Consider the following 14139-nt stretch of genomic DNA (forward strand, 5'->3'; position numbering starts at 1 on the left):
CCCCAGGAGTTCCTATTGGGGCCCAAGGAACTCACGCATCAATCAAAATTTGGATTGGCTAAAACATTGGAAGGCAGTGACGGCCGGGTTGACTTATTCATTTATGATTTTATACCTCAGTTGGGCTTTACTCAGACTTTGGCTGTTTGGATTATCCTTTGCTAATGAAAGTTATTCTGACAACGATTTGTAATTTAATTAGATTCTGCTTTCTACATGTATCCTATTACAGGTAATGTATTTGACACATACACCTTATCATATATCATATGTGCATACACACACGAACACACACACACACAAATAATAAATTAATGCAATCCCAAGTTCATTAATTAGATTCTATGAAGAAAGAAAACACTAGACATATATTCGAAACACACCAATTTATTATGAGCACTTATATTGTATTGACAAAAACAGCAATCTAGGATCCAATATTAGTATATAATCAATTTACTGAGATTGTAAAGGACTTGTGGTCATCTTATATCAGCCATCATCTCTGTTGGGGCTTGTTTCCTATTGTGGCGCTAAGATCAATCAGTGCTTGCCTAGTGATGCCTTCTTTACAGTCTGATGAACATAGGCAGCAAACCAATGCACACTTATTTCAGAGTAAACCCCATTTAAAACAGTGAGAGTTACTTCTAAGTAAACATGCATAGATAGGATTGCACTGTTTGTCATTACTTTTGCTGGATCAGAGGAGAACCTTCCTATCTGTGAAAAATGACTTTTGATTTAGAAAAAAAGCAGGCACACCATCCAGTATAAAATAATAAAATAAAATACAGAGCATGTTTATTGTTCTATTAAGCCCTTGGCAGAATGGGAAGTCGAATTCAACTTCATTCTCTGTCATATAACATTCTCTGCATCATTCTCAAAGTAAGCAACTTTGGCTCCTTGTGAAACGAATTTGACATTTTCCACTTCACCGCCACCATTTCTAGGTTTCTGAAAGTGGATCGCAATCATATCTTGCACACTTTCATCATCATCCTCCTCTTCTGCCTTGATTCCTGTTAGCAGTATGGTTCTCCTGGAAATCCCTGAATATATCTGTCAAAAGAAAAACACACGACGTCTTGTGACTACAAATCTCTTTAAGGAATATATAAATTGGTGGAGTGAAAATACTGGTATTAGCAGGTCATGTGGTCCTTCCCTTTTTTGATGTTTTAAAACAAACTATAAACCTGTACTTTTGGCTACAATCCTAACCATGTCTGCTCAGAAGTAAGTCCCATTTAATTCAGTGGGGCTTACTCCCAGTTATGCAGGCAAAACCTTTAGGCTTTAGTCCTTAAGAGCCAAGATGCTCTTTAGATGCTCTTTGCTCTAAGCATACTTTCATTAGTTTTAAAATGTAAGTAGTGCCTCTGTGGGAGTGTTTATTTACTAGGTTTAACCTGCCGCCCTCCACCTGCCTTGGTCCAGACAAAAATTATTCTTCTGAAGCTATTTGGACTGGGAGGAAAGTACCCATTGATGCAAAAAATAATAATAAATTCTTTTGTCTTTTTTGAGTGCTGCATGTAATGCCTGTGTGTCTAATTTTAAAGGTAAACCAATTGTTGTCCTGTAGGGTTGCTAAGTAGCCAGAATAAAATGTATTTACACCTTTTGGCTGCTTGTTAAAAATGACAACCTAATTCTGTTAGGAAAAATCAATAGTGGGGCCTCGGTGAAATCACTAAAAGCAGAAGAGAAAAAATGTGCCAGCCCAAGAATCATGAAAGTGCCTTTTAGGTTCTGGATGGTGTGTCATATGCACTTCCTTATATTCGCACACATGATGTTGAGGATCTCAAACATGGCGTGGCAATGTTGCTAAACTCCGAGAGTCTCAAACCTATGCTTGTTTCTCAGAACGCTTCTAAGCTCTTAATTCTCACTCCCCATTACTTGACACCACAGCCTCTTTGTGATAAGTTCTGTGAAGAAAAGCATTCTCTGGAAAGTGAGACAAGTAGGTTTTAACTATTATGATTAAAATTACAAATCACAGTTATCTGGAAGTAAGTGCCACTGAACTGAGTAGGACTTACTTGCCAGTAAAGACTGGGATTGTGGCACAATACTTGCAAGTCTCCATTCACTTACTAACTGCAATCAGCCCCATGAGTATGATCCATTTACCTGAAATCTATTCAGAGTCTTCTCTATGATAGGAGAAACCAGGACAAAATGAGTCCTTTCACCTGTACGGAAAGGGCATTTTCCATATCTCACAATGTTGTTAGCAGCTAGGAGAGAAAAACAGTAGAAATGTAATGAAGAAATACAGTTTATCCCAAGTACTGAACTTCAGGGGGAGGGGGAGAAAACCCTATTATTTTCATAAAGAATAAAATCCCAAACTTGCAAATTAATATTTTAATATGTACTTTAATTGGGCAATTGTTTATTTGTACAGAACCAGTATTGATGACTAATATTGTAGCCCTATGTATATTTACCTGGGATTAAGCATACTAAGACTGTAAGGTAAACATAATGATTAAATGTCCCATTACGAGGCACCATTAGTGAACTCTTTGTCATTTCTACTCAAAAGTAGGCCCCTAAATTCAATGGGACTTCATCTTAGGTTCAGTGTGAATATGACTGCAGCCTGAAATCAGAAGGAACAAGGGTAGCCAGAGTGTCATGCTACACTAACAGTTGTGTAGAATAACGAATCTCATGAAGATATTCAGGGACAAGCAATAACTGCTGACATTCCTGCTTCTACGCCATTATTAAAGATGCAGGAGCTCTTATCTCCATATATTATTTGGCCACCCTGCTAGAAAATGTGTCCAAGAAGGACACAACAATTCAAACAGCATTCTATAAACACACCAAGACTTACTTCTGAGTGAACATATATATTTTTATTATTCATTTCTACCACATCTGGGGTATAAACACCCCCCTTGTTTACAGTGATATAAAAATGAAGCATCGTTTTTTAAAATGGTTACTGCAAGGGCAGAGGTTAAAAATGTGTACAACTGCACTAGTGAATAAGAAAGATGTAAAATGGAATGCACATCTGCTTTTTCGTTTCTAGGATGAATAAAAAACACTCACCAGTGCAGAAGAATATGGTTTAGAACTGAAAGCATTTCAGGTAACATTGCTATATATCCATTTTATTCTTAAGGCTGCAATCCTATATGAATGTGGTAAGGAATATCAGCTGAACTAAATAGGGCTACTTCTAAGTAATTCTGCAATAGACTGTGTTATAAGTCTACCAGTGGGGGGAGACAGGAGATAGTACTTGGTGTCAATTCATCTTGGATCAGTTTTGCAACAATCAAATGATGCTCAAATCTGCAGTCAACTGAACAATGTCAAAGTAAAAGTAATGCAAATAAAAGGGGATCAGATTTTGTAAAGTTAACTTGCACAATGCTTCAGAGATCACCTATTGGCTGGCCAAATGTAACGAGGGCCATCTGGGACTGCTGGTCATAGGTCACATTCTGCACTTCTCCTCCCAGTTTAGCTTTGTATAAATTCAGTTCCAACTTATCTCTCATCCATTCCGGAGGGATGTTTAGGTATGGGATGTTAAAAACATTAATCAGCTTTCTAGAGATCTTAGCATGGAGCTGCAAAACAATCCAAAATTACAGGTGTGAAATAAAATCCAGAACTGTAGCCATGTCTCAAAAAGGCCAAAACATATCATGACCATAGCATGGGTTTCCTTGGCAAGAACACACTCCCTATCAGCTACAGCATGAGTGGCAGAAGGTTGCAGAACTTATACTTGTTACCAAACATCACTGTGACTATCAGGCGTTAAATACATTTCTCACAAATCGAGCTGAGAAGGCTGTAAGTAAATAGGTCCAATATTTTGCTTCACCAGAGTATACTATGCAAAAAATATGTTAAAAGATTTGGGCTGTAATTCTATATTTGCTTCTGTGGGAGTAAGTAACATTGAACTCAATTGTGATTACTGTATTTTTCGTCCCATAGGACGCACCTAATTTTTTGGGGGGGAATAAAGGGGGGGAAATCCTTTATTCCCCCCCCCCAAATCAGGTCGGGGAACAGCGGGATGGCGGCGCTGCGCCTCCCTGCTGTCCCCCGAGCTTGTGGGGCTGGCCGATGTCTGCCCGGCGCGCTGGGCGCTCTGCTTCAGGGCACCCTGCGCGCCGGGCGGCAGGCTATCCGCAGCATGGGGAGCCTCGCGGGAACTCCTGCAGGGCTCCCCACTCTGTGGGTGTCTGCCCGGCGTGCGGGGCGCTCTGTTTCAGGGCATCCCGCGCGCCAGGCTGCTATCCGCAGCGTGGGGAGCCCTGCGGGAACTCCCGCAGGGCTCCCCACGCTGCGGGTGTCTGCCCGGCGCGCTCTGCTTCAGGGCACACCGCGTGCAAGGGGCGGCAGGCTGCTATCCGCAACCTAGGGAGCGTTGCATGAACTCCCACAGGGCTCTCTAGGCTGCGGATATCTGCCCGAAGCACGGGGTGCTCTGCTTCAGAGCGCCCGGCGCTCCGGGCGGCAGGCTGCTATCCGCAGCCTAGGGAGTCTTGCAGGAACTCCCGCGGGCTCCCCAGGCTTGCTGATAGCTTCCTGAAGCCTGGAGAGCGAGAGGGGACGGTGCACACTGACCCCTCTCGCTCTCCAAGCTTCAGCGAAAGCCTGTATTCGCCCCATAGGACGCACACAGATTTCCCCTTCATTTTTGGAGGGGGGAAAGTGTGTCCTATAGGGCGAAAAATACGGTACTTCTGAGCAGTCATATACAGGTCTGCAATGTATATGATACAACCTGATTCTGTGGAAGATTTATTCAAATACAAGTCCTGAGAGATGCGCAGAGGGGGGGAAAAGAAAATTCACCGGGATTTAAAAAAAACACCACATTTTACAATTACCCTTTAAAAAACAGAAGGGAGGGAACAGACATTTCTCATTAATGTTCCCGTTTTCCCCAGGCCTTCATATTTCTGAAAGTCCAAGTTCAAAAAGATTTACCCCTGAGTAACTCTGTATAGAATTGCAACCACCAACAAAACTTTTGTCTCAGAGTTCAACTCACCAACACATAACACTTAAAAACCACAGTCACTGACTTACCTCAAATGTTACTCCCCTCTCCAGGATAACAGGCAGAGCTTTCATGGGTATCATCTTACTTTCAAAGTTCACATTATGGCAGTGTTTTTGGATCAGTCCCTGGGCAACTGAAGGACAGCATGTTAATAGTTTTCCATGACCAAGTATAAAACTAAGGAACAAATTCATACATAAAAATTGGCCATATATACATTTGGTTTTAAAAGTTCACGGGAGTCAAGTAATCAAAAATTGCAGGGAATTAGCTTGCACTATGCCACAGAAGTCTGTGTGAAAGGCTATGGGTCATATCCAACCCCTAAGGAGATTTTCTGCCCCACCCACCCCCCTCTGCAAAATATATCATTTAAACAATTATTAAATAATTATTGACTCCTCCTGTTGGTCCCTAGCCGGAAGACTTACTTCCGTGTATTTGGTGTTTAGGAGCCAAAACGTTCCAAAACAGAGGCGTCTGGGAACCGAGGTTTCACTGTACTGATTTTAAATAATTTTACAGACCACTTTATAGGTCAATGCTTTTTTCTCTGGTTCTGACATAAAGCTTACCCATTACACTATGAATATCCTGCTGGCCCTATCAAGAAGAAGAGTGAAGCAGCTGCCTAAGGTGGCAGATTTGGGGCACCATTAAAGGGCATCCAATTGTCGGTTACTGTTATACAGTGGTGCCCCGCAAGACGAATGCCTCGCAAGACGGAAAACTCGCTAGACGAAAGAGTTTTCCGTTTTGGAGGTGCTTCGCAAAACGAATTTCCTATGGGCTTGCTTCGCAAGACGACAATGTCTTGCGAGTTCCTGCTGGTTTTTTTCCCCTTCCCCCCTTTTTCTAAGCCGCTTATCAGCTGATCCAATCAGCAGATAAGCCGCTAAAAGCCGCTAATAGTGCTAATCCATCAATGGGCTTGCTTCGCAAGATGAAAAAACCACTAGAAGAAGAGAATCACAGAACGGATTCTTTTTGTCTTGCGAGGCACCACTGTATCTTCACAGCAGGGTCATGTGGTCAGTTTGCTCAACGTCTTGGCCCGGACTTGGCTGACCCAAACGTCTTTGCTAAAAAAACAAATTAGCATTCATATATATGAATGCACATTTCCTACCACATTCCTCTTCAAACGTGATGAGAGCTTCTCCTTGGCTTAGCCTGAATGGGATTTTTGTCGCTATGTGAAAAAGGCAGGTTATGTTCATATACATGCTCTCATCCTTGATATTCTCCAGCCGCATAAACTTCATCTTCTTCTCAGGTATGTCGTTTTTGAGCTGGTATTTTAGAAAGCAAACAGAAGATAAAAACAATTTATGACATTGTTCATAAAAACACAGCAAAACCCAAAATGCTATACTTATTGGATGAAAGGTTTCACTGGTGTGTAGGCCCCATAGTGCCTGCTTGTTCCTAAAGTTTCTAACAGGACCGGGAACCTTTGGCCAGTGGCCAGTCTTGTTCAGCTTGCGGGCTTCCAATAGGTATCTGCTTGGTCACTTTGCAAAAAGGATGCTGGACTAGATAACCCTTTGGTCTGATATAGCTGGGCTCTTTTGCTCACTGGCCACACTCGTATAATGCACTGCTAAAAAGTTAGGCAATTTTAAGTGCCTAAGTAGTAATTGCTCCTAACGAAGTTGCAAGGGTAATTGCGCCTAACGAAATTGTAATGAGGGTGTTAATCTGTAGTAAACTAAAAATTCAGAAATACAAGGAGGAGTTGCAAAGCCTACCCAAGCATGCAGGAAAATCTGAAATCGGAATAGTTTAAAATATTGTCCCTTGTGCCTTAGGCAGCCCAGCTCCAGCAACATCTCACCCACAGTCCTGAATACAGCTATGTCCCTTTGAAGGTTAAACAATGAAATGTAAGTATTACCCGATATCTCTGTGCAAGCTCTCCACATTTGGCTTTCTCTTCTGCAAGCCTGGCTTTGAGGATCTGAATTTCCCTTTTCAGCTCAGTATTCTTTGAATTTATTGAGGAAAGTTCCTCCTGCAGAATGTGAGAGAAGATTTAAATATCTGTCAATGGGAGGTAGCTGATGCTGGGAGATAGAAATGTTTTTTTCAAAGGTAATCGTTTTACTGAATGCCAACAACAACCAAGCAGTTAGAGTAAACAAAATATTGCTTAATATTTACTATAAAAGTTTCCCTTGATTTAATTTCCTAGACTCTTGTCCACCCCCAAGAAAAAGTATTCCTAGGTCCGAATAATTAATAAATAATAATAATAATAATAATAATAATAATAATAATAATAATAATATATTTATTTATTTATACATACATACCCCGCCCATCTGGCTGAGTTTCCCCAGCCACTCTGGGTGGCTTCCAACAAAACACCAAAATACAATAACCTATTAAACATTAAAAGCTTCCCTAAGCAGGGCTGCCTTTAGATGTCTTCTAAAAGTTTGGTGCCTTCCAGTTGTTTTGAACTACAAGCCTCATAACCTCTGACCATTCATTGTGCTGGATGGGGCTGATAAGAATTGTAGTCAACCACATCTGGATTGTACCAGGACAGAGAAGACTGCTCTAGCCCAAACAGACAAACCTTGATTATATTTAAACTTTGGAACAGCCAGCTTCTGTACTGCTTGGTTTCCTAAATTAACACTATAAAGGCCTTTTAAATGTCATAGTCACATATTGCAATTGTTTCTGTTGCTGCTCTACAGAACCCATTATGCCATGTGGAAGCACTTCCAGCAATGTCCACATGGTGGCCATAATGTTTGAATGGGTCACAATATTCCTGTTGCTTGATTTTTGCTCTATTTAGTTGTTCTGTCCTTGTTTAAAGATAGTTTGTGTCTCACTCAAAATGTATTCCAGTGCACAACAAACACTCAGATCTTAATGAGAGTGAAGATGTTACTCCCAAATCTTTTTTTTCTCTTTTTCTTTTTAATCTAGATTAGCTCTCAAATTTGTTTAAATACCTCTCTTGGGACATGAACAAGAGTTTTAAGAAGTTGAGTACAGTGGTACCTCAGGTTAAGAACTTAATTCGTTCCAGAGGTCTGTTCTTAACCTGAAACTGTTCTTAACCTGAGGTATCACTTTAGCTAATGAGGCCTCCCGCTGCCGCGCGATTTCTATTCTCATCCTGAAGCAAAGTTCTTAACCCGAGGTACTATTTCTGGGTTAGCGGAGTCTGTAACCTGAAGCGTCTGTAACCCGAGGTACCACTGTACTCCTAAGCATGTGCAGAGTAACTTTCCTTCACTGCAAACTAGCCAGAACCAGCCCCCAAATGCTGGGCTTTCAAGCCACAGAAAGACGCAGGATTGAGGCTCCCCATATTGACTATTTTGCTATTTGCTTAAAATAATGGCAGTACAAATAGGCTCTCTCGTTACTTGATGGGAAGCGGCCAAATTGACGATATGAGCAGCCGCCTCTATCTTTCACTCTCCTATATTTTGAATTTGTAACGTTTGCTGCTGACCTGCTTTAATCCACAGCAGGAAGCACTCCCCACTGCAACATTTTGACAGAACAATAACAACAACACCGCCACCTCAGGATAGGGATGCAAAAAGGCAGCTAACTAACACAAATCTATATTACCTGATGCTTCTCCTGCAGCATCATTCTTTCCCTCAGTGCCTCGTTTTCCTGATCCTTTAGCTTTGTGAACTCCTCTTGGCAGCGGGACCTCTTCTCATCAGCAGCAAGTTTCGAAAGAAGTGCTTCGGCCTTTTCCTTTTCAGCTTTGGCAACCTTCTCCTTTGCAATGCAAGAGAAGTCAAGACGGTTTCAGCGGAAGGCTTTCTAAACAAATGCGGCTGCTTGCCGCAGGCAGCAAAGGTGGGGAACCTCAGGTCTGGGGGGCTGAGTCCCTCCTCCTCCAGGGCTCTCTATCCAGCCTTTGGTCATGGGCCATACCTGTCATAGGGCTCTGCTCTTCACCCTCCTTGAATGCTTTTGCCTGGCTGGAATATATTATTATAGTATTGTAATGACTCTTTGCTTGCCTGTAGGATGAATGGAGGTGCGTAGAACCCTCTGGCTTCTGTGGGGCTGGAATGTAGCCTGCTCTACAAAGGCAAGAGTCACGCCTATTGTTCCGCCCATTTTTGCCCCAGGTCTTGCCCATTTTTGCTTACAGCTCCTCCCACCAATGACATGCAGCCCCTGGCTCTTCACATGGGAATGAAACCCAACCCAAGGGCTGGAAAAGGGTTCCACATAGCCTATGCCAGGGTTTCCCAAACTCTGATCTCCAGCTGTTTTTGGACTACAACTCCCATCATCCCTAGCTAGCAGGACAAGTCTTCAGGGATGGTGGGAATTGTAGTCGAAAAACAGCTGGAGACCCGAGTTTGGGCAACCTTGGTTTAAACCAGTGTTCCCCAACCTTGGGCCTCCAGCTGTTTTTGGACTACAACTCCCATCATCCCTCGCTAGCAAGACCAGTGGTCAAGGATGATGGGAATTGTAGTCCAAAAACAGCTGGAAGCCCAAGGTTGGGGAACACTGGCCTATGCATTAGGTTCATGCTGCCATCTTTGAATGGCATGAAAACCTACAGAGATTTACCTCCCATTCTTGCCATTCCCTTTCTGCCTCTGTGACACGCTGGTCTTCAACCTGGCCTTCCTCAGTAGTCTACAAAACAAAAGTTAATCAGAACCAAATCTATCCATCCATTAAAGCAGTAAGTCCGGTTTAATTCTCACTTCCATCCAGTGGGAGACACCCACAAATTAAAACTATAATCTTAATTTAATGGAACTGCACAAGGACCAGCGACAGAACTTACTTTGTCTTTTTCCTGTTCTCCAAGATGCTTTGTTTCATTCACAAGTGTGCCTGGAAGCTCACCATTCTCCATACTCTATGAAATGGTACAAATACACAATTATACACTCTGTAAATATCTGGGCTGCAAGCTTTAAGCTATTTAAATGGAACTGCATTGGCACTTCAAGAACTTACCTTTAATTTATCTGGTTCTTTAACATTCTCCGTCTCATTTACAAGTGCTCCTGTAATCTCACTTTCCTCCATATTCTACAAACACAGTCAGAAATACATATTATGAAAAAGGGTGGGGCAAACCTTAACCTTTTAACTAGAAGACTACTCGATAAAGGGATGCCTGTGTATTGCAATGAATGCCAGAAGTTAAATAAATATTGAGGTTTGCTTCTGAAGAAGCAATCCTAGACAATTCATTAGTGTATGTTCTTACTTCCTTGACATACATTGGGCATCCCATTCACTTTTTTGTTGTTGCTGCATCATACTGATGTTAAGCTTGTGGTATACTAAGACTCCTAGATCCTTTCCATATGTATTACTGGCAATCCAGGTGTCCTCCATTTTATATCTGTGCAGCTGATTATTCTGGCCTAAGTGCAGAACCTTACATTAGTCACAATTGAAATTAATTTTGGTAGTTCGAGCTCAGTTCTCCAATCTGTTAAGGTTATATTCAAACCTGATTATGTCTTCAACAGTAATGGCAAACCCTCCAAGTTTGATGTCATCTGCAAATTTGATAAGCATCCCCTCAATACCATTCATCCAAGTCATTTATAAAGGTGCTGAGAAACAATGGGCCCAGAACAGAACCCAGCAGCACCCTGGTCATCTAAAAAAGAACATCAAAAAACTACCTTTTCCCTGACACAATTTTTACTTCGTTATGCACTTTTCTGACAAAATAACCTTCAGTGGACATTTTTCTTATAGTAGCCCTAATTTAAGATATCTTAAGTACTGAATTCATACTGTAAAGCTCTTATCCACATGAGGCACAACACAGATTAGTGACACAAATCTGCTGAGAAAAGACATTCTCTATATTCATTAATAGATTTTCATTCAATATGAATCATTAAAACCTAGACAGGAAAAGATCATGAGGTAATCTGTCTGTTGCCTTGTAAGTAACGGTTAAGGACATTCAGAATAATTTCCAAAGCTCTGTCCAGCCTTTTTCAAAACACCTTCCACTACTACATGACACTTAAGCAAACATTTGTTTTAGAATAAATGTAAAGAATATGAGGAGAGACTACATCTGAAAATAGAACTTTTTAAATAGCAAGGACGATGGCATCATCAGTGCATATTCATAGTGCAATTGTCATTTGAGCAGGTCTGACGTGTTAAATCCACTGGAACATGAAGTTTATTTTAACAAGACACATCCTATCGGAATATTTAATAGCAATCCAGTCAAAGCACCCGATATTCTTTACCAGTCACATTTGTTTATGTTCCCATACCACAGAGCTATGTTGTGTTTATTTATTTATTTATTTATTTATTTATCCAATATAAGTTCCACCTTTCACTAACAATAACGCTATTAAAAAATACAAAAACAGATATGAAAAAGTTAATAAATAAAAACAGGCGCCGTTAGCAGTTAGCAACCAGTTTCCCTTCCTACCAACCGGGTTGTGATTAATCTGCACTGGTATGCATTTATTTCTTGTTGTTTTTTTAAAAAATCATCCAATAAGAAATCAGCATGACTGAAGACAAATCGCTGAAGGCTCATCTACAGGAGAAGGCCTTCAGCTCCCTGTGAAAGACCAACAAAAGGAATAAACAGGCCTCCTTAGGCGGGGAGTCCTGGAGCTTAGAGACTCCTTAGCTTGCAAGATGGCTAACTTGCAACAATCAATCTAGCTAGCTGCTTCACATGCAACCTGGGTCAATATGAGATTTGCAGACTGTAAATGTCCATGTACTTACATAGCTATTAGACAGGGTGGCTAAAAATCAATGATTTTTTTTATTTAAATTGGATTACTGATGTAGCCACAGAGGACTCCTCCATGTGAGGGGAGGATCATGCATATTTTTATTTTGTACACCCATGGGAATTAGTGATCCACTCAGTTGAGCCTGAGGTGAATTCCAGCCATACAGCTAATTGGATGGCGAAAGAGCTAGGCAGTTGCAGGTTGGAAACTGTTTCAGAGGAGCCGCCTTTACCAAAATATATACCGTATCTGCCAAAACAAGACTTTCATTGGGAATGCGCCGTACATGAAGAAAATCCAAATACTGAACAAGGTAACAGAAATTCTGCTCCCCGAATAATACCAATTCTGCAACCCGAATAAATTGTGCAGATATGTGTGTGAGAGAGCTTATTCTGCATAAATGATTTACAATGTGGCTTAAAGCTTTCAAATAAATATTGTTCTGTGTAAACAATGGCTAATAAAAGGTGTGGCCAGCAGTAGGAGTGTGGTGATGGCATGGCTGGTGTGGGTAGGGCGACATAAAAAAACCCCCAAACTCCCTTCACATACGAGATGCTTGAGTGAACCCCTCTAATATAGGAGGCAATATCTCATCATCATCTGAAGGCAGGCCTGTTCAGGGTAGTTTTTAGAATGCGATATTGTATTGTGCTTTTACAATTTTTTGTTGGGAGCTGCCCAGAGTGGCTGGGACCACCCAGTCAGGTGGGCGGCATATAAATAATAAATTATTATCATCATCATCAAGTCACTTTTCTTGTTTTTGTCTGAATTGCATAAACTTTTAATTCTATGACTATATTGTCACTACCAACCCTGAAACCTTTAGGTAGGTGATTTTGGAAGGCAAGTCGTTCTCTCTATTTTGTTTTCCTGCAGCAATAACACCTTCCTTTACATGGTTAATAATGATGATGAAAAAATAATAACAACAACAACATTTATACCCCGCCCATCTGCCAGGATTTCCCAAGCCACTCTTGTAAGCAAACCGAGATTACCGTAAAAACAACAACAGTACTATGTGTAGCAAAAAATAATATTTTATAGTTACTGCAAAACCTTCCCAACTGTAGAAATTGAGAATACCGTGTGTCATTCCCGCGGGAAACAAATGTTTCAAGGTAATAATTCTTACTCATTACAGGACCTTTCCACGCTTGCGCGCTTTTCCTGCCCCCCCCCGCTCAGCAGCGGAGGCGGCACTCCAGGATTGGGGGCTCCAGTCTGGGGATACCCCCTCTCCCTCTTTTCTAGTCTCTACTGCAAAGCTCGGGAAGGGAGGAGAGGTCAGTTGCTGTATTTGGATTCCACCTCACCAGCCAGGGTTGTGGATCAGCTGCGTTGCTTTCAAGCGCAGAAAGCTACACACCCCCCCCAAAAAAAAAGTTAAGACGAGTAAAATTAGAACAAGGAAATGCACTTGGACCCTCTCAAATTTCGAAGATATTTCCCGAGATCGACCAGCAAAAAGCCGGAGGTAGCACTCTTTCCTGAAACCGGAGGCACCCACCGTCCTCCTGCGAGAGGAAACCACTTTTAGTTTCGCTTTTTAAAAAAAGCAAACCACCACCAAGAGTTCCCCGAAGCGGGTTTGCTTGGTAGGGTTGGAAACAGGGCGCGATGGGGAGGGCGGGGGACAACGCGGCAGGCTCTTGTCCCAAAAGTTTCTCCTCGCACGCAGACACACAACTTACAGGAGCTGAACTTTGCATCCCCGGCTGCAAAGGGAGGATCGCCAGGAAACGAAAGCAGAGAGTTGCAGCCCCTTGACTGGAAGTCACGTGCAGGGAGGGCGGGGATAAGTCGCGCAGGCGATGCCTTTCCTATCTGAGGAAATGGGAGATTGGATTAGTGATGGTTTTATTTGTCTTCTAGTGGAGGTGTTAGCTATTAGGTAGAGCATGGGAGATGGTCTCTCTCCTCGCCCCCCACCCCCAGCAAGGAATGTGCTAACCTAACTTCCCATTATGCGATGTTCAAATACACAGAAGCACGCTCAAATAGTATTATTAGCTTCTTAGGAATCCTTTCTTTGGCCCATGTGTAGAAAGGAATTCTCTCCACCACAGGAATGAGTCTCAAAGTATTCATTCAACTTGTTTTTATTATTTCTTGTCAGCTGCCCTGAGCCTGGCCTTGGCTGGGGAGGGTGGGGTATAAATAAAAATTATTATTATTATTATTATTATATTATTATTAAAGCTTTACTGCAGAACAAGAATTGATAAATGTAACATATCGCAAACGAGCACTGGGGTTCGGTCCTTTATGCAGTTTGGTAAACTTTTTTCTCTTCTGGCCTCAGAGGAA

At 41.8% G+C, this 14139-nt stretch overlaps 1 protein-coding gene across 6 annotated transcripts; it reads right to left on the minus strand.

The window, feature by feature from the left end:
* Positions 1 to 779: 779 nt before the first annotated feature.
* Positions 780 to 13624, minus strand: NMI (N-myc and STAT interactor). Of its 6 annotated transcripts, none has more exons than XM_081201910.1 (11): positions 13524 to 13624; positions 10037 to 10111; positions 9861 to 9935; positions 9638 to 9706; positions 8666 to 8824; positions 6960 to 7076; positions 6192 to 6354; positions 5089 to 5195; positions 3422 to 3608; positions 2146 to 2252; positions 780 to 1065 (listed from the first exon to the last, which is right to left on the minus strand). In XM_081201910.1, exons 1-11 carry the CDS (start codon positions 13539 to 13541, stop codon positions 862 to 864), a joined length of 1281 nt encoding a protein of 426 aa, XP_081058036.1. In that variant the 5' UTR covers positions 13542 to 13624; the 3' UTR covers positions 780 to 861. The 6 variants fall into 6 exon arrangements, with proteins under 6 accessions (XP_081058036.1, XP_081058037.1, XP_081058039.1 ...); XM_081201911.1 differs by lacking the exon at positions 13524 to 13624 and adding an exon at positions 13340 to 13492; XM_081201913.1 differs by lacking the exon at positions 13524 to 13624 and adding an exon at positions 12965 to 12976.
* Positions 13625 to 14139: the final 515 nt, after the last annotated feature.

This window comes from Podarcis bocagei (assembly GCF_964188305.1).
Source record: "Podarcis bocagei genome assembly, chromosome: 1".
NCBI lineage: Eukaryota > Metazoa > Chordata > Lepidosauria > Squamata > Lacertidae > Podarcis > Podarcis bocagei.